Raw genomic sequence first — 22557 nt, forward strand, 5'->3', positions numbered from 1 at the left:
TTAATGTAGTTGGTGGTCTTGTGCCCAACCATGGAGACCATGACTCCCAGAATCCCCAGGATAATAGCCATGATGGTCATGGCTCTGGTGGCCTGCAGGTTGGAGCTCCATGCGGAGCTTGGCATGGAGTCGTAGACCTCACACTGAATGTGGCTCGTGCTCCTTTTCACACAGCTCATCCACAGGCCGTCCCAGACCTCCTCCGTGGTGACAAAGTTAGCTGCTGTGAAGGTTGTCTCCATCCAGGTGGGGAGTGCACACACTACAATGGTGGTGATTAATCCTATGACTCCCAGGACGATGCCCACAATCTCCATGCCCATCGACATACTGGGTCCCTGGGTACATTTCTCTACACCTGCCCGTCCTGGAGGAACAAGGATGTGACTCAACAAAGACATTTCAAAACCGCAGAGATGTTGAACTTCCAGAGATCCTGGAGCTATGACAGCTTAAGTCTTTACAAAGTTCAAGAACAACAGATTATTTCACTCTGAAGTTTGTTGCTGAGGTCTTCTGTAAGATAAGACAACTGAGCCACTCAGTAGACCTCTATATAACCGCTCAATTATGTGATGTCGTCATGGAAACATAACCTATCACTACAGATTTGGGTCAGTATGTGGTTGTGGTTGAACTAGTGCAATGTACAGCTGTCTTCCTGGTCTATTTAAAAGTTACTGTTACATAGGAAAGTATTTCCACCAGTATGTTTTACCAAAATGTCAGATTAGTGTTTGTGTGTGTGCATGCATGCGTGCATGTTTGTTTGTCTGCGTGTGTATGTGTCTGTGAGGTGTTTTTTATTATACATATCCCTCCCTGAAAAAGCTATCGGATACACAATGCAAATTGCTACGAACGCCATTGAACTGTGAGATGAAGAAAGCATCAGAAGTCCATTTCACCAGGTCTCTGGGAGCGCAACTGAAAACATTTCAATAGCAGAAGTCTAAAGTCATTTACGCTCACAAACACACACTATGGGACCAGACACACACCTCCCATTCAGAGCCGCTGACCATGACCTGCTAACGGGAGGCTGAGAAATCATTTACGGGGTCATGATCCAGGCAGTCCAGAGGCCAGAGCAATCAAGCACAGAGCAATCTCCTGGTCTGTGTCCGACATGGCACCCGATACCCTACATAGACCACTACCCTACATAGAGCACTACCCTACATAGAGCACTACCCTACATAGAGCACTACGCTACATAGAGCACTACCCTACATAGACCACTACCCTACATAGAGCACTACCCTACATAGACCACTACCCTACATAGAGCACTACCCTACATAGAGCACTACCCTACATAGACCACTACCCTACATAGACCACTACCCTACATAGAGCACTACCCTACATAGAGCACTACCTTTAACCAGAGCCCTATGGGCAAAAGCAGTGTACTGTGTAGGGAATAGGGTGGCATTTGGGACGCAGACCAGCCCTTTCAGCCAATCGCAGCAAGGTAAACAGTTCTATGCCTGCTATATCTAGGTTCATCCAGTATGAGAATCAACAAAAGCCATAACTGTGACCATTTTATAAGAAATAGTGAAACATAGAAATATAATTACTTGAATATCAGTTATATTCATTTAATTTCTTTGGTGTGAATCGTAAAGGTTTTACACGCTGGATGAATCTAGTTGATGATCCCTGCTGTAGAGGTACTGTTGTACTGTAACAAGAGGCCATGCAGTGGGGAGCCAGCGAGAACCTTGAGGGTAATAATGACAAAGGATTTGAAATATAATGGCAATGAAATACATTTGATTTAATAGGATTGAATGGGAAGGTTTTATGGTGTGAATTACAAAGCTTTTACAAGCTGGATGAGATCCAGTAGAGGAACGGTTTACCAAGAGGCCATGCCATGCAGAGGAGAGCCAGGGAGAACCTTGAGGGTGAAAACGTAATCACGAGGGTCTCACAGCGCAGCAACACAATTAAATAACCAATCAATATGACATGAGCAGACCAGGCAGTAAGCCTTTATGTTAGGAGTTCAGAGCCGCTGTGGCTAGTCAGATAATGCTACAGCATGTGTGTGACCACTCTAAAGGAAAGGCTTTAAGGGCTATAGCTTGCACTAGCCTTGAGTCTATAGGGTCTGCAGTTAAACGTACTGAAAAGAGATGAACAAAAGCAGTGCAGTAGCATTACATCAAGAAGCAATACAGAAATACAATGAAGGAGAAACCAACCAGGAACAACACACACGTGCACACATACACGCCAACAGATACACACCACAGGAGGTTGGTGGCACCTTAATTGGGGAGGACGGGCTCGTGGTAATGGCTGGAACAGTATAGGTGGAATGGTATCAAATACTTCAAACATATCGCTTCATTCCAGCCATTATTATCAGCCGTCCTCCCCTCAGCAGCCTCCACTGACACAAACACAAACAACCCCCCCCCCTTCCCCCCAGACTCATTGGAAATTAAATTCCAGAACCCAGACTCATTCCTAGATGTATTTCTCTCTGCCCATGGGGGGGCCGTGGATTTGGCACAGGAGAGGAGATGCCAATCAGCAGGGGACGGTTCCTAAATGAAAGCATGTCAAACTAATTTAAGAATCGATAGGTCTTCCAGAGAGAGACTGGTATCCACAGAGGAAACACTTCCAGCCTCAGGGCTTAAAGACACAGGAGAAGCTCTGTTCTGGAAAACATCTATTCAAAAGTTCAGCCAGGAATGGACCCATTTTATATACAAATATGAGGTATGAAGGACATTGATGGAATGTTACCCTTTTTATAGAAACGTGTGTGTGTGTCCATGTATTATCCATCCCCACTCACCCTGAAGTCGATGCCCACAGTAGAGATGAAGCTTCCTGCCAGGAAGGCTCCGTCTTTGAAGCGCACCAGCAGACAGGTCTTCCCCACCCCGGAGTCTCCCACCAGCATCACCTACAGCACAGCAAGAGGGACAAACTGAATGAAAGGTTTTTTTTAAACACACATCCCACAAAGCTGCACAAAGGAAGGTTAAACAGTAAGTGAACATTCCCTTTGTCTCAATGTAACAAGGACAAACTGAACATGACAGGTTCCAGCACACTTCCCCAGAGAGACAAAACAGTTCAATAGTCTTTCAGCACAACCCCCAATCTCCTCCCTCATAACGTCCCTGGTCACAACATATTGGTGTGTTCCAGCCGCGTTGTCCCAGCCGCGTTGTCCCAGCCGCGTTGTCCCAGCCGCGTTGTCCCAGCCGCGTTGTTCCAGCCGAGTTTTTACAGACGCGTTGTTCCAGCCGAGTTGTTCGAGCCGAGTTTTTACAGATGCGTTGTTCCAGCCGAGTTGTTCCAGCCGAGTTTTTACAGACGCGTTGTTCCAGCCGAGTTGTTCCAGCCAAGTTTTTACAGACGCGTTGTTCCAGCCGAATTGTTCCAGCCGAGTTTTTACAGACGCGTTGTTCCAGCCGAGTTGTTCCAGCCGAGTTGTTCCAGCCGAAAAATCCAAGAATCACTGCTGTACACAATGGCTATGTTCACTACAGGAAATATCAGACCTCTAGCAAACCATTATAACTCCATTCACTTATGTGACATTGTCTCTTAACACAGGTAAACATCAGGAACACAAGTGGCCATAAGGAAGTCACCTAGACATTATTGCACATCTGGTCATTTGTTTTGTTCAGCATTATTATTAGATTCTCATTAAACCTTATGATAAATGGATTAAAGCGCCCTCGACATGTTGGTGTTTGGCCAGTAGAGATGAGTGTGACTGGGCATCTGGAAATTTGGTTCTGCTCTTAATTTTGGTCGGATAGCAATACTGAATTATGTGCCTGTGCGTGTGAGTGAGTGTCCTGCTGCACACATTCCCCTCTTTCTGGGGCCTAATGACATTAAAGAGTTGAAGTGTTTAGTGTAATCAGTAGAGATGCAGTAGAGATCTAGCCAGGTAAGGTCAGGTTGATAAAATCTCAGTGGCATCTTCATTCCTCGAATCTTCTCTCCTGTTCCCACATCCTCTCTTATCCTTATCTACCCCTCTTCTCTCTTCCCCTCTCATCTCCTCCTCTGTTCTTCCATCCTCTCTTATCCTTATCTACCCCTCCTCTCTTCCCCTCTCATCTCCTCTGTTCTTCCATCCTCTCTTATCCTTATCTAACCCTCTTCTCTCTTCCCCTCTCATCTCCTCCTCTGTTCTTTCATCCTCTCCTGTCTTTTACTCTCTGTCTCCCTCTTAAAACAGCAGTATTTTAAACAGACCCAGGCAGAGTGAATAGAGCAGGAAGTGAAGTACCCTGTTTTTCCTCTGTTAATCATCTCCCAGACTATGCGCTGCTCTACAGAGTGTACGGTGAGTGACATATGGCAGCTGCCTCAGCACAGATCAGCTGTAATAAACCAGGCTCTCGCAGGCCGCCAGCCCCCGCACACAGCGGATCCAGTGGCGCACCGCAAATCAAACCCCTTTGTAGGGTGCAGGCTACATCTCATTCCTGGCCCAGTAAACTGACTGGAAAACGCTGTGGTTTCGCTCTCAGTGTCTATGAGCAGAGTTTCCCTCAGCACACAGCAAACTCAACTTCTCTCTGATGTTTGAGTCAGTGACTCGAAGGAAGAACATTGGTGTTAGGAGTTTTTTCCCCCACACTGGCTTTAGCCGTTGTTTCAACTGATATTTCACTCAAAAACTGAATGCATCTTCATCATAGAGCACTTTCAGTACAGAGCAAAAACTATCTTGTGACATGCACATTGTTTTGGGAATGTATTAACAGTGGAATAATGAACTAAATATCTAAATATAGTTTAAGTGAAGTGATCCTTTAAGGCTCTTGTTTTTGGGCTTGAATGATGAAATGAACAGCCTCCAGTTGGCATAATGCTTGTGAGCTCAACTGAGGTGAGCAATGTATGAAATGCTACAAATGAGCTCCACTGTGCGAGTATTTCTGGGTAATAGTCTCAAGGGTGCCAAATTGAATGACATTTTGTAAATCTGCAACTGTCTCCAGGGGTTGGGTTGTTGCTCTAGGCCTATCCTTTTCAAGAGCTGCCACATTTCTAACTGACTAAAACAAAGAAGGGTTGTGTGGTTACGAGGCCAGTTGGACATTCCTGCAGTCAGCATGCTCCCTCAAAACTGAACAAAAATATTAAAACGCAACAATTTCAATGATTTTAATGAGTTACAGTTCATATAAGGAAATCAGTCAATTGAAATACATTTAATTAGGCCCTAATCGAATTGGGCCACAGTGTCTCCTGACCCCTCCTGGCTCAGCCTCCAGTATTTATGCTGCAGCAGTTTATGTGTCGGGGGGCTAGGGTCAGTCTGTTATATCTGGAGTACTTCTGCTGTCTTATCCGGTGTCCTGTGTGAATTTAAGTATGCTCTCTAATTCTCTCCTTCTCTCTTTCTTTCTCTCTCTCAGAGGACCTGAGCCCTAGGACCATGCCTCAGGACTACCTGGCATGATGATTCCTTGCTGTCCTCAGTCCACCTGGCCGTGCTGCTGCTCCAGTTTCAACTGTTCTGCCTGCGGCTATGTTTCCCTGACCTGTTCACCGGACGTGCTACCTGTCCCAGACTTGCTGTTTTCAACTCTCTAGAGACAGCAGGAGTGGTAGAGATACTCTTAATGATCGGCTATGAAAAGCCAACTGACATTTACTCCTGAGGTGCTGACTTGCTGCACCCTCGACAACTACTGTGATTGTTATTATTTGACCATGCTGGTCATTTATGAACATTTGAACATCTTGGCCATGTTCTGTTATAATCTCCACCCGGCACAGCCAGAAGAGGACTGGCCACCCCTCATAGCCTGGTTCCTCTCTAGGTTTCTTCCTAGGTTTTGGCCTTTCTAGGGAGTTTTTCCTAGCCAACGTGCTTCTACACCTGCATTGCTTGCTGTTTGGGGTTTTAGGCTGGGTTTCTGTACAGCACTTTGAGATATCAGCTGATGTATGAAGGGCTATATAAATACATTTGATTTTATCTATGGATTTCACATGACTGGGAATACAGATATGCATCTGTTGGTCAAAGCTACCTTCAAAATAAGGTAGGGGCATGGATCAGAAAACCAGTCAGTATCTGGTGTGACCACCATTTGCCTCGTGCAGCACAACACATCTCCTTTGCATAGAGTTGATCAGGCTGTTGATTGTGGAATGTTGTTTCACTCCTCTTCAATGGCTGTGCGAAATTGCTGGATATTGGGAGGAACTGAAACACGCTGTCGTACACATCAATCCAGAGCATCCCAAACATGCTCAATGGGTGACATGTCTGATGAGTATGCAGGCCATGGAAGAAATGGGACAATTTCAGTCTTCCAGGAATTGTGTACAGATTCATTTGACATGGGGCCGTGCATTATCAAGCTGAAACATGAGGTGATGGCGGCAGATGACTGGTACAACAATGAGCCTCAGGATCATCACTGTATCTCTGTGCGTTCAAATTGCCATGGATAAAATGCAATTGTTCTTGTTGTCTGTAGTTTATGCCTGCCCATACCATAACCCCACCATGGGACACTGTTCACAAAGTTGACCTAATATTGCCCCCAGCACAAGGTGCACCTGTGTAATGAACATGCTGTTTAATCAGTTTATTGATATGCCACAACAGTCAGGCGAACGGATTATCTTGGCAAAGGCGAAATGCTCACTAACAGGGATCTTTCATTTCAGCTCATGAAACATGAGACCAACACTTTACATGTTGCATTTATATTTGGTTCAGTATATCCTCACTCTTAATGGAGCAACAGGAGTATGTCAGAGAAATAGACTACCATTCAGACAGCTTAACTAACAGTGACTCATCAACATAATGGGGATTGGTAAGAAACCATGTTGGCTCTTCCTAATAACCACTGCTTCCCTTTGTTTAATCAGTTGGCTCTTCCTAATAATCAGTCACTTCAAAGACAGACGGGCACATCACCGGGCACATCACCGGAGGGACAGCCAGAAGGAAGACAGTTTGGCAACACATCTCACCATTTTTAGGGAAATGGCGAGAGAGGAGAGGAAAAGGATAAGAAAGGAGAGAAGAGAGAGAGAGATGAGGTAAGGAAGAGAGAACTTTGAAGCAGTGGCAGGATGAATTGACAGCCATCACAACCTGTTTATTAGCCTTAAGACGACACGGCTTCACTAGTACACAGAAAACTGCCAAATAGAGAATACATTATGAGATGTGTTGGCTCTTGGTCCCATATGTGACCTTCTTTGCTTGCTGAGGTGCTATTGATTGTCTTTAGTGACACAGCTGTGGCAGAGGAAATAGCTCAGTTTGATGAATGAGTGTTTTGTGGTCTTGTAAAACACCCCAGGCTTGACAAGGTGAACACAAAAGTTCACTGTGGTGATTAAAGTTATACACAACATAATGTTTACATCCCATTAGTCCTTTCAAACATGTAGGATAACCTAGGTCTTGGCCTACTTGCTTGATGCACATTCACACATTACATTTATTATCTGTAGCCCATCAACCTGCCATGTGTAGCCCATCAACCTGTCACGTGTAGCCCATCAACCTGCCATGTGTAGCCTATCAACCTGTCATGTGTAGCCCATCAACCTGTCATGTGTAGCCCATCAACCTGCCATGTGTAGCCCATCAACCTGTCATGTGTAGCCCATCAACCTGCCATGTGTAGCCCAACAACCTGTCATGTGTAGCCCATCAACCTGTCACGTGTAGCCCATCAACCTGTCATGTGTAGCCCATCAACCTGCCATGTGTAGCCCATCAACCTGTCATGTGTAGCCCATCAACCTGCCATGTGTAGCCCAACAACCTGTCATGTGTAGCCCATCAACCTGTCATGTGTAGCCCATCAACCTGTCATGTGTAGTCCATCAACCTGCCATATGTAGCCCATCAACCTGTCATGTGTAGCCCATCAACCTGTCATGTGTAGCCCATCAACCTGTCATGTGTAGCCCATCAACCGGTCATCGGTAGCCACTAATATACAGTGGGGCAAAAAAGTATTTAGTCAGCCACCAATTGTGCAAGTTCTCCCACTTAAAAAGATGAGAGAGGCCTGTAATTTTCATCATAGGTACACTGACAGACAAAATGAGAAAATAAAATCCAGAAAATCACATTGTAGGATTTTATTGAATTTACTTGCAAATTATGGTGGAAAATAAGTATTCATCTTTTTAAGTGGGAGAACTTGCACAATTGGTGGCTGACTAAATACTTTTTTTGCCCCACTGTATGTATGTATGTATGTATGTATGTTGTTGAATAATAATAGCCTAACAAACTAGCAATTTACTGAGATAAAATAATAAAGTTACCTAATGTTATTGTTTACAAATAATGGCTATCATAGCATGATGCTCAGGTGCATTTACCTTGAATGCGATGTCATAAAACTCGCTGCTGTTGCTGAGTGAGGGTCTGCTCGGATGAACCATACCATTCGCCTGCACCACGCTCCCCGTCCCTGCGGTGCTCTTCCCAGTTTCCCCTTTCTGGTTTCCGGTGGGGATGCCTGTCGTCGGGCTGCTGTTGGCGTTTTTGCCCTTACCCGCCTTTTTGCGGGACATTGTTTTCACTCCAAACAGTTTATAGTTTTTGAGAAAGTGTGACGTCTGAGAGTGGCGCGAAATATTTGAGCGCTCGCGGACGATAAACAAGATTAATTATTGTTTTTTTGTTTTAGAAGTTGTGCAGTGGGACTGAAATAAAAAACATCTTCTCCGGTTTCACCTGCACGTTGAAATCATGGCTAGCGACACTTTTCTCATGTCACGATACAACGAGTGAACGGTTCGAATTGCGTCTTCTCTCTGTAGAGCAGAAACCACACTGCTAGGCTACCTCCTGAAACACAGGTGAACTGCGCTCTTGTCCTTGTTCCGGTCCCTCCTGCTTTTGCATTGCCAATGATGAGACTGGGATTTTAGCAGCCTTTTCCAATAGCCACAGGCAGCCGGGGTCTCAAGCAACGCACTAACAAACTCCACCTTTTGAGCGTGTGCGGTGAGCGAGAAGATAAGCGAAGTTTTGAGCGCTGCTGGACAACATTTCGCGGGCTGCTTGTAGGGAATTCTGAAACACTTTCAAAGGAACACTGCGTTTTAACAGCCATTCAGCACCATGGAAAGCGCCCGCTGCCCTTTCAAATAAATCCACCGGATATCTGGAAAGTGGAGCAATACTGAGCTGTTTAGGCTAAAACAGTATCCGTTTCTGAAAACAAACAATTATTATTAATTATCTTTCAAACTCATAGTTTTTCCTGGTATGCGCCCGTTAAGTGGCCAATTGTTGTTATGAGTCAGTAAAGTAGACCTACCAGTTCTTGGGATGACAAGAGTAATAATTTTAAAATGTTCATCAAGAACCAATCAGTTAACTATGCACACATGTCCTTATGCCAGTGAGTGAACAATCATTATTGTTCTTGTTGTTCTGGGCTATCGAGGCGCGTTACCACAGCCACAAAGTCAATTGGCTATAGGCCTATCGTAAAAATTGTATTTTGGTATTTTTGGTCTTAATTAAAGGTTCGGTTTAGGTTTAAAATCAGATTTTAAGAAGATACATTTAGAAATAGGCGAGGTATGGCCATAATCATGACTTTATGGCTGTGGTAACTACCAGCTGGCTGTAGCCTACAGTTCTTGAATGGAAAGGAACTTGCTTTAACACTGCACATGCGCAGCACGGTGATCTAATCTCGAAGTGATTCAAAGTGCATTAGTCTATGGCTATTCAACATGTATGCATATGTAAATTCACAAGTCAAAGTGGTACCCATTTGCTCCTATGTTAATAACCAACACAATTTTTTGAATAAGCAGACACATATTTCGCAAGTATTTTCTTTACTCAAAAACCAAGATAACGTAATCCACAGACCTAAATTCATCCCGGATAGGAGAATTTAATTAGTGCTCAACGTTTACCTGCACACCAGCCATGCTATTTCAACACCAAATGTATTCAGACTGTATCCTAGACTACCACGCAGAGCCATGGATCTGTTAACCACGTTATATCTGCATGATAACTTAATACAGTTGGAACAATGAAGATTGCACCTGATAAACTATGATTGTATTGTTGATTGGTCATTAGAATCAGTCTATTTTACAGTGATTTGAATGTGATTTTAGTAAAGCGCCACCAGAGGGAGCTACAGGCCAGACATTACATTTGGAATTGTAAAAGCAAAAGAAAGAGCGTTCAATTAGCATGTTCATATTCACTTTATTTTAATTTCACATTAATATGTTTAGTATTTTTGTTGTTGTTGCTCCAGGCATCACACTGTTAAAACAATGGGAAAGCTAATGGCATATCACAGACAAATGAACAGGCCCATGTTTACAATCCATGCAGGTGACTGAGTGCTTTTTTTTACCTCCGTTACTTTGTTTTTATATGTTTTCTTTGAATTGCTTAGCTCAGTTCAAAAAGGTGATCTGTCTGTCTCCACACACACACACACACACACACACACACACACACACACACACACACACACACACACACACACACACACACACACACACACACACACAGTGTGTAGGCAGTCAGGCAGGCAGGCAGGCAGGCAGGCAGGCAGGCAGGCAGGCAGGCAGGCAGACAGACAGACAGACAGACAGACAGACAGACAGACAGACAGACAGACAGACAGACAGACAGACAGACAGACAGACAGGCAGGAAGGCAGGCAGACGCACGCACGCACGCACGCAGGCAGGCAGGCAGGCAAACAGACAGACAGACAGACAGGCAGGCAGGCAGACACACACACACACACACACACAGACAGACAGACAGACAGACAGACAGACAGGCAGGCAGGCAGACGCACGCACGCACGCACGCAGGCAGGCAGGCAGGCAGGCAAACAGACAGACAGACAGACAGACAGACAGACAGACAGGCAGGCAGGCAGGCAGGCAGGCAGACAGACAGACAGACAGACAGGCAGGCAGGCAGGCAGGCAGGCAGACAGACAGACAGACAGACAGACAGACAGACAGACAGGCAGACAGACAGACAGGCAGACAGACAGACAGACAGGCAGACAGACAGACAGACAGACAGACAGACAGACAGTGTCTTTAGACCGTGTTACCCCACAGCACTCAAAGAAATAAAGTTCATACTTCTTATGGACTCAGGATACATTTTATTGGTCAAACCAGTGAGCTGACCCTGCTGCCCAACTCAACGGTCTAGTGAGAGGGACGAGAGGGACTGTCTGGACGCACAAGGACAGCTGGCAGCCCAGGCCCACCTCTCCTTGGCCTCAAAACTGCTGTCTGTCAGCATTTTTAGACCTCCACCCTCCCTTGCTCCAACACACCACCCTCTCCCTCCCTCCCTCCCCCCACCACCACTACCTCAGAGAGGGGGACAGAGCCAGAGGCCTCTCCCTGGGACCACATCCCCCCCTAAACCTTCATCCCCCACCTCTCCGTCACCCCTCTCTCTCCTCTGACAGCTGATTGGTTCCACTCCAAACGCAGCTGTCTCCACTTGGAACAGCTGGACATTTTAGAGGCAAGGAGGAAAGCAGGAGGGAAGGAGTGATGAGAGAAAAAGGGCGGCCTAGAATTGATCCATGCTCCTAGAGAAATGACCAGCCTTGTCAAGGCGTGTTCAATATGACCTGTGAGTGTACTCCTGAATACAGGCGTTTAATTGCCATGCGTGTGCATGTGTTTCAGCATGCGTGTGCACAACTCCTTAGAGTTATAAGAGACCAGCTTGAGTGTCATGTTTTTATTTCATTTTGATGTCAATGTGATAACTGGGACACAACATTATGTTGTTTGTGCTCAAACACACCACAGATAATACTATCATTACTCCCACAGTTTAACATCACACTAGCCACACCTTGGACGTGAAGTGTTGCCCATGACAATATCACCACCAACACCCTGAAACATCAGACCTGGGTCCAAACAATATTTTACATCATTTCAAATGCATTATCTGTTCTTGATTGAGCTTGACTGGTGTAGAAACCGCCCACATGGCACTCCAGGCAGGCTAAAGCAAACGCTAAGAGTGTTTGAAAGATATCAAATTGTAATTGAACCCAGGTGTTTTCGACAGTAACGAATGCCAGCAGGTCCTTGGTCAGGTGCTTGGGTACTAGAAACGTTGATTTGGAAGTGATGGGGGACATAGGGGCAGTGTGCCATACCCGTTGCTGTGAGGTCAGAACACACTCGGTGTCACAACACACAGCACGTCCATCTACGTCCAGAGAGCCTCAGGCATGTGTAAGTTTACCCAGGGTCAGGTGCCCTGAGCGTGGGTTAAGAGGGGCTTGAAGGGCCCTGCAGCCGCCCGGGCCAGCCGCTCACCCACCCCACCCAAAGACCTATCAAGTGTTGGGGGGTGTGAGGGGGGAGGGGTAGCATTTTAATCTTCACTCACTTCACTCACTCCCTCAGCTGCCCCTACAGTACCAAGTGGTGCGAGGGCCGAGGGGCAACCTGCCAGTGCATGCCCCTCTCCTACGACTCTCAGTCAGTGCTTGGCAGGGTGACCACCACTGGACTGCCGGACACTCACTCTCTGCCTCCTTCTCGAGCTCATTCTATTCCTTGGGTGTCTTGAAGTGGATAGAGAGAACAAAGATTACCAGAGACAGAGAAAGGGGGAAGGGTGACTTGGGGTTTCAATTAAAACGCTATTACTGTTGGCCTTAGTCTTTTAGCATGGTATGTGTTATTGTTGTTTGAGACTCAGCTCAAATGGTGTTTCCAGGTAGTAACATGTGTTTGGTGAAAGGGGGCGAAAGCTAAATGGTGGAGAAAGGGAGAGTACACAAACAAACAGCAGGGAAAAACGCGTAACACAGGCCAGATTACATACAGAGTGGTGGTTATGTTACAGGCTTTAATTAACGTTGGGTAAAATAGGCTAACAGATGGATTTAGATAGAGAGAGAGGGAGAGAGAGAGATGGAGAGGAAAGAAAGAGATGGAGAGGAGAGAGAGATGGAGAGGAAAGAAAGAGATGGAGAGGAGAGAGAGATGGAGAGGAGTGGGAGAGAGAGAGATGAGAGGAGAAAGAGAGAGCGAGAGAGAGAGAGAGAGCGAAAGAGAGAGATGGAGAGGAGCGAGAGAGAGAGATGGAGAGGAGTGAGAGGAGCGAGAGAGAGAGAGAAATGGAGAGGAGCGAGAGAGAGAGAGCGAGAGAGAAAGAGAGAGAGAGAGATGGAGAGGAGCGAGAGAGAGAGAGAGAGAGAGAGAGAGAGAGAGAGAGAGAGAGAGAGAGAGAGAGAGAGAGAGACCAACATTAGATCAATAATAAGAATAGAAAGACCAGCTTCAAAGCCATGGCAAAGCAGTTTTAACAAACTCTCCATGGGATTGTTTTCCATGCTATTACTTGACTCATAAAACATTCAACTGTTTTCATGACATCACCTTCACACATACATATATACTGTATGGGACTTTAAAGTAGCACCGTACTAAGAATAATGACAGCTCAGGAGCCCAGGCAGAGCTCAGGACTGGATCAAAACACAATCAATAAAGCTAGTGGAGTGGAATGGATCTACTTGATCCATGTACACTAGCAGATTAGTAATTCATTTTGACTGGTAGAGCCACGGGTTGTGTTATATGTCATCATTTTTACTATGTTATTTTTAGCCACTCTATTTGACTGATATACCCCACAGATACCAAGCCAATAACAACATCACACTGGTGTGATATTTAAACTCTTTCCCCTTCTCCAGTGAATAGGTGGTATAATAGATGGTATATTCCCATACTGTATAGTGCCCTACATCTGACCAGGGATAGGTGGTATAATAGATGGTATATTCCCATACTGTATAGTGCCCTACATCTGACCAGGGATAGGTGGTATATTAGGTGGTATATTTCTACACTGTATAGTGCCCTACGTCTGACCAGGGATAGGTGGTATAATAGATGGTATATTCCCATACTGTATAGTGCCCTACATCTGACCAGGGCTAGGTGGTATAATAGATGGTATATTCCCATACTGTATAGTGCCCTACATCTGACCAGGGATAGGTGGTATATTAGGTGGTATATTCCCATACTGTATAGTGCCCTACGTCTGACCAGGGCTAGGTGGTATATTAGGTGGTATATTCCCATACTGTATAGTGCCCTACATCTGACCAGGGCTAGGTGGTATAATAGATGGTATATTCCCATACTGTATAGTGCCCTACATCTGACCAGGGATAGGTGGTATAATAGATGGTATATTCCCATACTGTATAGTGCCCTACATCTGACCAGGGATAGGTGGTATAATAGATGGCATATTCCCATACTGTATAGTGCCCTACATCTGACCAGGGCTAGGTGGTATAATAGATGGTATATTCCCATACTGTATAGTGCCCTACATCTGACCAGGGATAGGTGGTATATTAGGTGGTATATTCCCATACTGTATAGTGCCCTACATCTGACCAGGGATAGGTGGTATATTAGGTGGTATATTCCCATACTGTATAGTGCCCTACATCTGACCAGGGATAGGTGGTATAATAGATGGTATATTCCTACACTGTATAGTGCCCTACATCTGACCAGGGATAGGTGGTATAATAGATGGTATATTCCCATACTGTATAGTGCCCTACATCTGACCAGGGATAGGTGGTATATTCCTACACTGTATAGTGCCCTACATCTGACCAGGGATAGGTGGTATATTAGGTGGTATATTCCCATACTGTATAGTGCCCTACATCTGACCAGGGATAGGTGGTATAATAGATGGTATATTCCCATACTGTATAGTGCCCTACATCTGACCAGGGATAGGTGGTATATTCCTACACTGTATAGTGCCCTACATCTGACCAGGGATAGGTGGTATAATAGATGGTATATTCCCATACTGTATAGTGCCCTACGTCTGACCAGGGCTAGGTGGTATAATAGATGGTATATTCCCATACTGTATAGTGCCCTACATCTGACCAGGGATAGATGGTATATTCCCATACTGTATAGTGCCCTACATCTGACCAGGGATAGGTGGTATATTCCTACACTGTATAGTGCCCTACATCTGACCAGGGATAGGTGGTATAATAGATGGTATATTCCCATACTGTATAGTGCCCTACATCTGACCAGGGATAGATGGTATATTCCCATACTGTATAGTGCCCTACATCTGACCAGGGATAGGTGGTATATTAGGTGGTATATTCCCATACTGTATAGTGCCCTACATCTGACCAGGGATAGGTGGTATAATAGATGGTATATTCCCATACTGTATAGTGCCCTACATCTGACCAGGGATAGGTGGTATATTCCTACACTGTATAGTGCCCTACATCTGACCAGGGATAGGTGGTATATTCCTACACTGTATAGTGCCCTACATCTGACCAGGGATAGGTGGTATATTAGGTGGTATATTCCCATACTGTATAGTGCCCTACATCTGACCAGGGATAGGTGGTATAATAGATGGTATATTCCTACACTGTATAGTGCCCTACATCTGACCAGGGATAGGTGGTATATTAGGTGGTATATTCCCATACTGTATAGTGCCCTACATCTGACCAGGGATAGGTGGTATATTAGGTGGTATATTCCCATACTGTATAGTGCCCTACATCTGACCAGGGCTAGGTGGTATAATAGGTGGTATATTCCTACACTGTATAGTGCCCTACATCTGACCAGGGCTAGGTGGTATAATAGATGGTATATTCCCATACTGTATAGTGCCCTACATCTGACCAGGGATAGGTGGTATATTCCCATACTGTATAGTGCCCTACGTCTGACCAGGGCTAGGTGGTATATTAGGTGGTATATTCCCATACTGTATAGTGCCCTACGTCTGACCAGGGCTAGGTGGTATATTGCTATACTGTATAGTGCCCTACGTCTGACCAGGGCTAGGTGGTATAATAGATGGTATATTCCCATACTGTATAGTGCCCTACGTCTGACCAGGGATAGGTGGTATATTAGGTGGTATATTCCCATACTGTATAGTGCCCTACATCTGACCAGGGCTAGGTGGTATAATAGATGGTATATTCCCATACTGTATAGTGCCCTACATCTGACCAGGGACAGGTGGTATAATAGATGGTATATTCCCATACTGTATAGTGCCCTACATCTGACCAGGGATAGGTGGTATAATAGATGGTATATTCCCATACTGTATAGTGCCCTACGTCTGACCAGGGATAGGTGGTATATTCCTACACTGTATAGTGCCCTACATCTGACCAGGGATAGATGGTATATTCCTACACTGTATAGTGCCCTACATCTGACCAGGGATAGGTGGTATAATAGATGGTATATTCCCATACTGTATAGTGCCCTACGTCTGACCAGGGATAGGTGGTATATTAGGTGGTATATTTCTACACTGTATAGTGCCCTACATCTGACCAGGGATAGGTGGTATAATAGATGGTATATTCCTACACTGTATAGTGCCCTACATCTGACCAGGGCTAGGTGGTATATTCCTACACTGTATAGTGCCCTACATCTGACCAGGGATAGGTGGTATAATAGATGGTATATTCCCATACTGTATAGTGCCCTACGTCTGACCAGGGATAGGTGGTATATTAGGTGGTATATTTCTACACTGTATAGTGCCCTACATCTGACCAGGGATAGGTGGTATAATAGGTGGTATATTTCTACACTGTATAGTGCCCTACATCTGACCAGGGATAGGTGGTATAATAGATGGTATATTCCTACACTGTATAGTGCCCTACATCTGACCAGGGATAGGTGGTATAATAGATGGTATATTCCCATACTGTATAGTGCCCTACATCTGACCAGGGCTAGGTGGTATAATAGGTGGTATATTCCCATACTGTATAGTGCCCTACATCTGACCAGGGATAGGTGGTATATTCCTACACTGTATAGTGCCCTACATCTGACCAGGGATAGGTGGTATAATAGATGGTATATTCCCATACGGTATAGTGCCCTACATCTGACCAGGGATAGGTGGTATATTCCTACACTGTATAGTGCCCTACATCTGACCAGGGATAGGTGGTATAATAGATGGTATATTCCCATACTGTATAGTGCCCTACATCTGACCAGGGATAGGTGGTATAATAGATGGTATATTCCCATACTGTATAGTGCCCTACATCTGACCAGGGCTAGGTGGTATAATAGGTGGTATATTCCCATACTGTATAGTGCCCTACATCTGACCAGGGATAGGTGGTATATTCCTACACTGTATAGTGCCCTACATCTGACCAGGGATAGGTGGTATATTAGGTGGTATATTCCTACACTGTATAGTGCCCTACATCTGACCAGGGCTAGGTGGTATAATAGATGGTATATTCCTACACTGTATAGTGCCCTACATCTGACCAGGGACAGGTGGTATAATATATGGTATATTCCCATACTGTATAGTGCCCTACATCTGACCAGGGCTAGGTGGTATATTCCCATACTGTATAGTGCCCTACATCTGACCAGGGCTAGGTGGTATAATAGATGGTATATTCCCATACTGTATAGTGCCCTACATCTGACTAGGGATAGGTGGTATATTAGGTGGTATATTCCCATACTGTATAGTGCCCTACATCTGACCAGGGATAGGTGGTATATTAGGTGGTATATTCCTACACTGTATAGTGCCCTACATCTGACCAGGGCTAGGTGGTATAATAGATGGTATATTCCCATACGGTATAGTGCCCTACATCTGACCAGGGATAGGTGGTATATTCCTATACTGTATAGTGCCCTACATCTGACCAGGGATAGGTGGTATATTCCCATACTGTATAGTGCCCTACATCTGACCAGGGATAGGTGGTATATTAGGTGGTATATTCCTATACTGTATAGTGCCCTACATCTGACCAGGGATAGATGGTATATTCCCATACTGTATAGTGCCCTACGTCTGACCAGGGATAGGTGGTATAATAGGTGGTATATTTCTACACTGTATAGTGCCCTACATCTGACCAGGGATAGATGGTATATTCCCATACTGTATAGTGCCCTACATCTGACCAGGGATAGGTGGTATATTAGATGGTATATTCCCATACTGTATAGTGCCCTACATCTGACCAGGGACAGGTGGTATAATAGATGGTATATTCCCATACTGTATAGTGCCCTACATCTGACCAGGGATAGGTGGTATAATAGATGGTATATTCCCATACTGTATAGTGCCCTACGTCTGACCAGGGATAGGTGGTATAATAGGTGGTATATTTCTACACTGTATAGTGCCCTACGTCTGACTAGGGCCCAGGGCTCTATGAAGGGAATGAGGTGCCATTTCGGACGTACCCTTAGACTTGCCATTGTGTCAGTTGCAGTCTCATACACCAACATCATGACAATAATGTAGCCTAGTGCAACATGGCAATCCTCCCTGCTTTGGCACTTTTTAAATAGGCCTGGGCTTTTCATGTTGTATTTAACAGTAACCCAGCAGGAGGCCTCAGAGAGCTGTAGCTGGGGCCTAATCTGAGGTGTTGAGAGTAATACATGCTCAATACTCCATGGACAGGTAGGCAACAGCCTGGGTACCAGGAAGAAAAACTCAAATAGTGGCAGAATTATCATCAAGGGGAAAATATATCTGCTACGCATTTATTCAGCTCTCTCTTTTACTCTCGTTCTTATTCTCTCTTGTTCTCTCTCTCTCTCTTGTTCTCTCGTTTTCTCTCTCGCTCTCCCTCACTCTCTCTCCCTCACTCTCTCTCACTCTCTTGCTCTCGCGCTCTCTCGCTCTCTCTCTGTGTCTCTCTCTCTCAGATAAATCTCTTTCTGATTTATCGACTAGTGCTAACCACCACTTGTTGTCTCCTCTACAAGGAGGGATAGGAGAGATGCCAGTCACCTCTTAATGGGGTCATTCTCTGCATTCAGGGCTTCCCGGGGCCCCACTGCCATAAATCCCCCACACCCATGGTGCTTCCTGAAAGTGTCAGTGTCACCGTCTCCCGTTGCAGAGGTGACGTGATTTGTGACCTCACACATGGCACTAGCCGCTAACGGTTGCCGAGCGATGTGGTGACAGGGAGAGTACACAAGCAAACAGCAGGGAGAAATGCAGGGTAAAGCACAGGCCAGATTACATACGGAGTGACGGCTATGTTACAGGCTTCATCGCTGGGTAAAATAGACTAAGAGATGGATTGAGATAGACAGAAAGAAAGAGAAAGACGAAGGAGAAGATAATAAAGTACAAGGCATGTCAAAGGTGTTGTGTTCACTCCTCTCTTTCCTCTAGGAGTAGATTCTAAGCAGATTGTGTTTTAGGTGGCAGTAATATTTCACAGCACTGAGGAGGCCCCAGTAAATGGCTCAGTAAAAGGTCATGAGGTTATGTCCCAAATGGCACCCTATTCCCGACATAGTGCACTACTTTTGACCAGAGCCCTATTAGCCCTGGTCAAAAGGAGTGCACTTAACAGGGAATAGGGTGCCATTTGGGAAGCAGACCATGCCTTTCCTTTCCTTCTGACTCAGTGCCACTTTGCTGGGCTCAGTTGGAAGCTTGCATGGTACCATGGCACTGTGAGAGGGTGACACACACACACACACACACACACACACACACACACACACACACACACACACACACACACACACACACACACACACACACACACACACACACACACACACACACACACACATACCAGATTAGGTTCAGAACTGGAATGAAAATGGTGTGTGTGTGTGTGTGGTTGAGTGTGTGTATTTGTGAGGATGCATATGTGTGTTTGTAGGGTTTCTGCAGTGGTGACAGCTGGGATGTGTGTGTGTGTGTGTGTGTGTGTGTGTGTGTGTGTGTGTGTGTGTGTGTGTGTGTGTGTGGAGGAGGTGCAAACAGAGCTAGTGTCTAGTTATTTTAGTCACATGCATGTTTAAGTGTGTGTGGTTGTGAGCAGTTTCATATGACCTAATGCTGTTGTGTGTATATCGTAGAAAAGGCATTTTGTGGAAGCCTGCCAGCTCATATGCTCAGTGTGTGTGCTGAGTAGCCAACGGTTGACTGTTGCTATGACAACCACCGCAGAGCCACCTGTACGTGTTAAGGCTGTAAAACACACGTCTGTGTGTTTCACGTGTGTCGATATGTCCACATCAAATCAAATCAATCAAATCAAATGTATCTGTCACATACACATGGTTAGCAGATGTTAATGCGAGTGTAGCGAAATGCTTGTGCTTCTAGTTCCGACAATGCAGTTATAACCAACGAGTAATCTAACCTAACAATTCCAAAACTACTACCTTATACACACAAGTGTAAAGGGATAAAGAATATGTACATAAAGATATATGAATGAGTGATGGTACAGAACGGCATAGGCAATATGCAGTAGATGGTATCGAGTACAGTATATACATATGAGATGAGTAATGTAGGGTATGTAAACAAAGTGGCATAGTTTAAAGTGGCTAGTGATACATGTATTACATAAAGATGCAGTAGATGATATCGAGTACAGTATATACATATACATATGAGATAAATAATGTAGGGTATGTAAACATTATATTAAGTAGCATTGTTTAAAGTGGCAAGTGATATATTTCCCATCTTTTCCCATTATTAAAGTGGCTGGAGTTGAGTCAGTGTGTTGGCAGCAGCCACTCAATGTTAGTGGTGGCTGTTTAACAGTCTGATGACCTTGAGATAGAAGCTGTTTTTCAGTCTCTCGGTCACCCACATACATGTGTCTGTGTGTGTACCTTCACATGTTCTATGTGTGTGTGCTGACTAGCATCGGCTGCCTGCTACAGGAATAAGCATTGACAGCCTCTGTAGACTGGCTTCTATAACTCATTATTTAGGCTATTCATGTTTACATGTTTACATCTCCTCATACACGTGCCTGTTTATACCTCAACATGTTCTGTCAGCGTGTGCTGAGGAGCCAACTGCTGCCTGGCTGGGGCAGTAACGAGCGGTGGCAGCCGCTGCAGAGTGCTCAGGGCCAGGCCCGGGTCGAGCAATGATGAGGTCATTCAACAGGCGGGATTAGGGGCCGTGACAACTGGTGCAGCACTACGGCCAGTGCCAACTAATGTGGCAGGGACAGTTGCGTTGGCGCTAGCTTACGACCAGCCCGGGCCTCACTCCATCACGCCAGCCTCACCCCATGTTGTTTTTTCATTACCGGCGGACAAGCTGTGACTTGCCAGGCCCGCAGCGTCAACTCACAGTTGGCATTGGCTCTCGCCATTCTCGCTGTGGTCACATGCTAGACCACAGGACTGGGAGGACCACAGCTCTCTGGGAGAATCTGATCAAGGATCAGATTACTCAGGAGAACAAACATTCGTTAAGTAAATGATGAAAGGCCGGTTTGGGATCCTCTGATAGGTGGTTGAGGCTTATTGAGGCGGACTAACACCATGTGAGAGAGAACTGTGGTGGTGTCACATGCTTGAGTCACAGCCTGATGAAGGAGGACAATAAGGACTGGTGGTGAAGGGGAAGAATATGAGTGCACTTACAACTGAGAGAGAGAGAGAGATGTCAACCAGTGTGTGGTTGAAAAATGCTGATCAGCTTCAATATAGTTCTCGGTCATCTGATGTGAAATATAAAATACTTGGTTTCTAAAAAAACACAATATACAACCTGATATATGGTAGAGGGCAAGGCACAGACCCTGTTGAAATATGTGATCAGCTACAATCTAGATTCTAGTTCAATATAAATCCTTTAAAATATGAAACATATGAAATGCTCTGTTTCTGTAAAACTTAATTACAGTATTTGCCATAGTTTTAAAACATGCCAAAAGTAATTCAATACTTTATTGACATTATTTAACCTGGTAAGTTAAATAGGCCTACATGTTGAGCATCTGTTGAATTAATCAATTTTCAGGCTGCAGTAAGTGTGGCGTTAAATTAGGTGACTTCACTCTGGGTTAATTTCTCTGGGTTTTATGAAAATAATTAATGAAAATGCATAAAACCAAACATCTCTGTGTTCGTGCCCAGTTATTTTTCAACGGATGCCGGCCATAAAACTAAAACCATTAGTTTGCCCGCCGAGACCAATTAGCCCAACATGGCTAAACAAACCTCGCTCCCGCTTTTACGACGTTCTCTTCAACACCCCCCTCCGTCTCCCTCTTTCTCTCCATCTCTCCTTCTCTCCCTCCACAGGGTTGGGCACCTAGCAGTAAGGTTTTAGAGTGATGCCTAGGCCTTTTCTTGGCTGGTCTTAATTAATGATTAATCCTTCATTTTCTGACACATGCACGCGCACATACACGTGCACGCAGGCGCACATACACACGAGCACGCACCACCCCTCCAGTCTTTGCCAGGGGCCTAACCATGGAGCAGGGGTCTATTCGAGGGGCCAGATGTAGGTCTGAGAGTGATCAGGTTGGAACTAGATGTGTCGTGGAGGAGAGTGAGACCACCAGGCTCATCCAGACAGACAACAAGGACTATATAGGATTAGGTGAGAGCTTGACTTGTCTTAATCCGCAATCCTATAAAATCAGACAG

At 45.1% G+C, this 22557-nt stretch overlaps 1 protein-coding gene and 1 long non-coding RNA gene across 2 annotated transcripts in view; one reads left to right on the forward strand and one right to left on the reverse strand.

The window, feature by feature from the left end:
- Nucleotides 1-9323, reverse strand: part of LOC110538818 (ras-related protein Rab-26-like) — a 120692-nt gene extending 111369 nt beyond the window's left edge. The window contains exons 1-2 of the mRNA XM_036939137.1: nt 8374-9323; nt 2822-2932 (exon numbers count right to left, since the gene is read on the reverse strand). Coding sequence (XP_036795032.1) covers nt 2822-2932; nt 8374-8568 — 306 coding nt within the window. The 5' untranslated portion in view covers nt 8569-9323. The remainder of the gene's footprint in view (nt 1-2821; nt 2933-8373) is intronic.
- A 7025-nt stretch (nt 9324-16348) lies between these two features.
- Nucleotides 16349-16792, forward strand: LOC118937899. The gene is made up of 3 exons (XR_005035308.1): nt 16349-16503; nt 16552-16611; nt 16732-16792. It is a non-coding gene; the product is annotated as an uncharacterized LOC118937899 (long non-coding RNA).
- The last annotated feature ends 5765 nt before the right edge of the window (nt 16793-22557 follow it).

Source organism: Oncorhynchus mykiss, chromosome 12, assembly GCF_013265735.2.
Source record: "Oncorhynchus mykiss isolate Arlee chromosome 12, USDA_OmykA_1.1, whole genome shotgun sequence".
Classification (NCBI taxonomy): domain Eukaryota; kingdom Metazoa; phylum Chordata; class Actinopteri; order Salmoniformes; family Salmonidae; genus Oncorhynchus; species Oncorhynchus mykiss.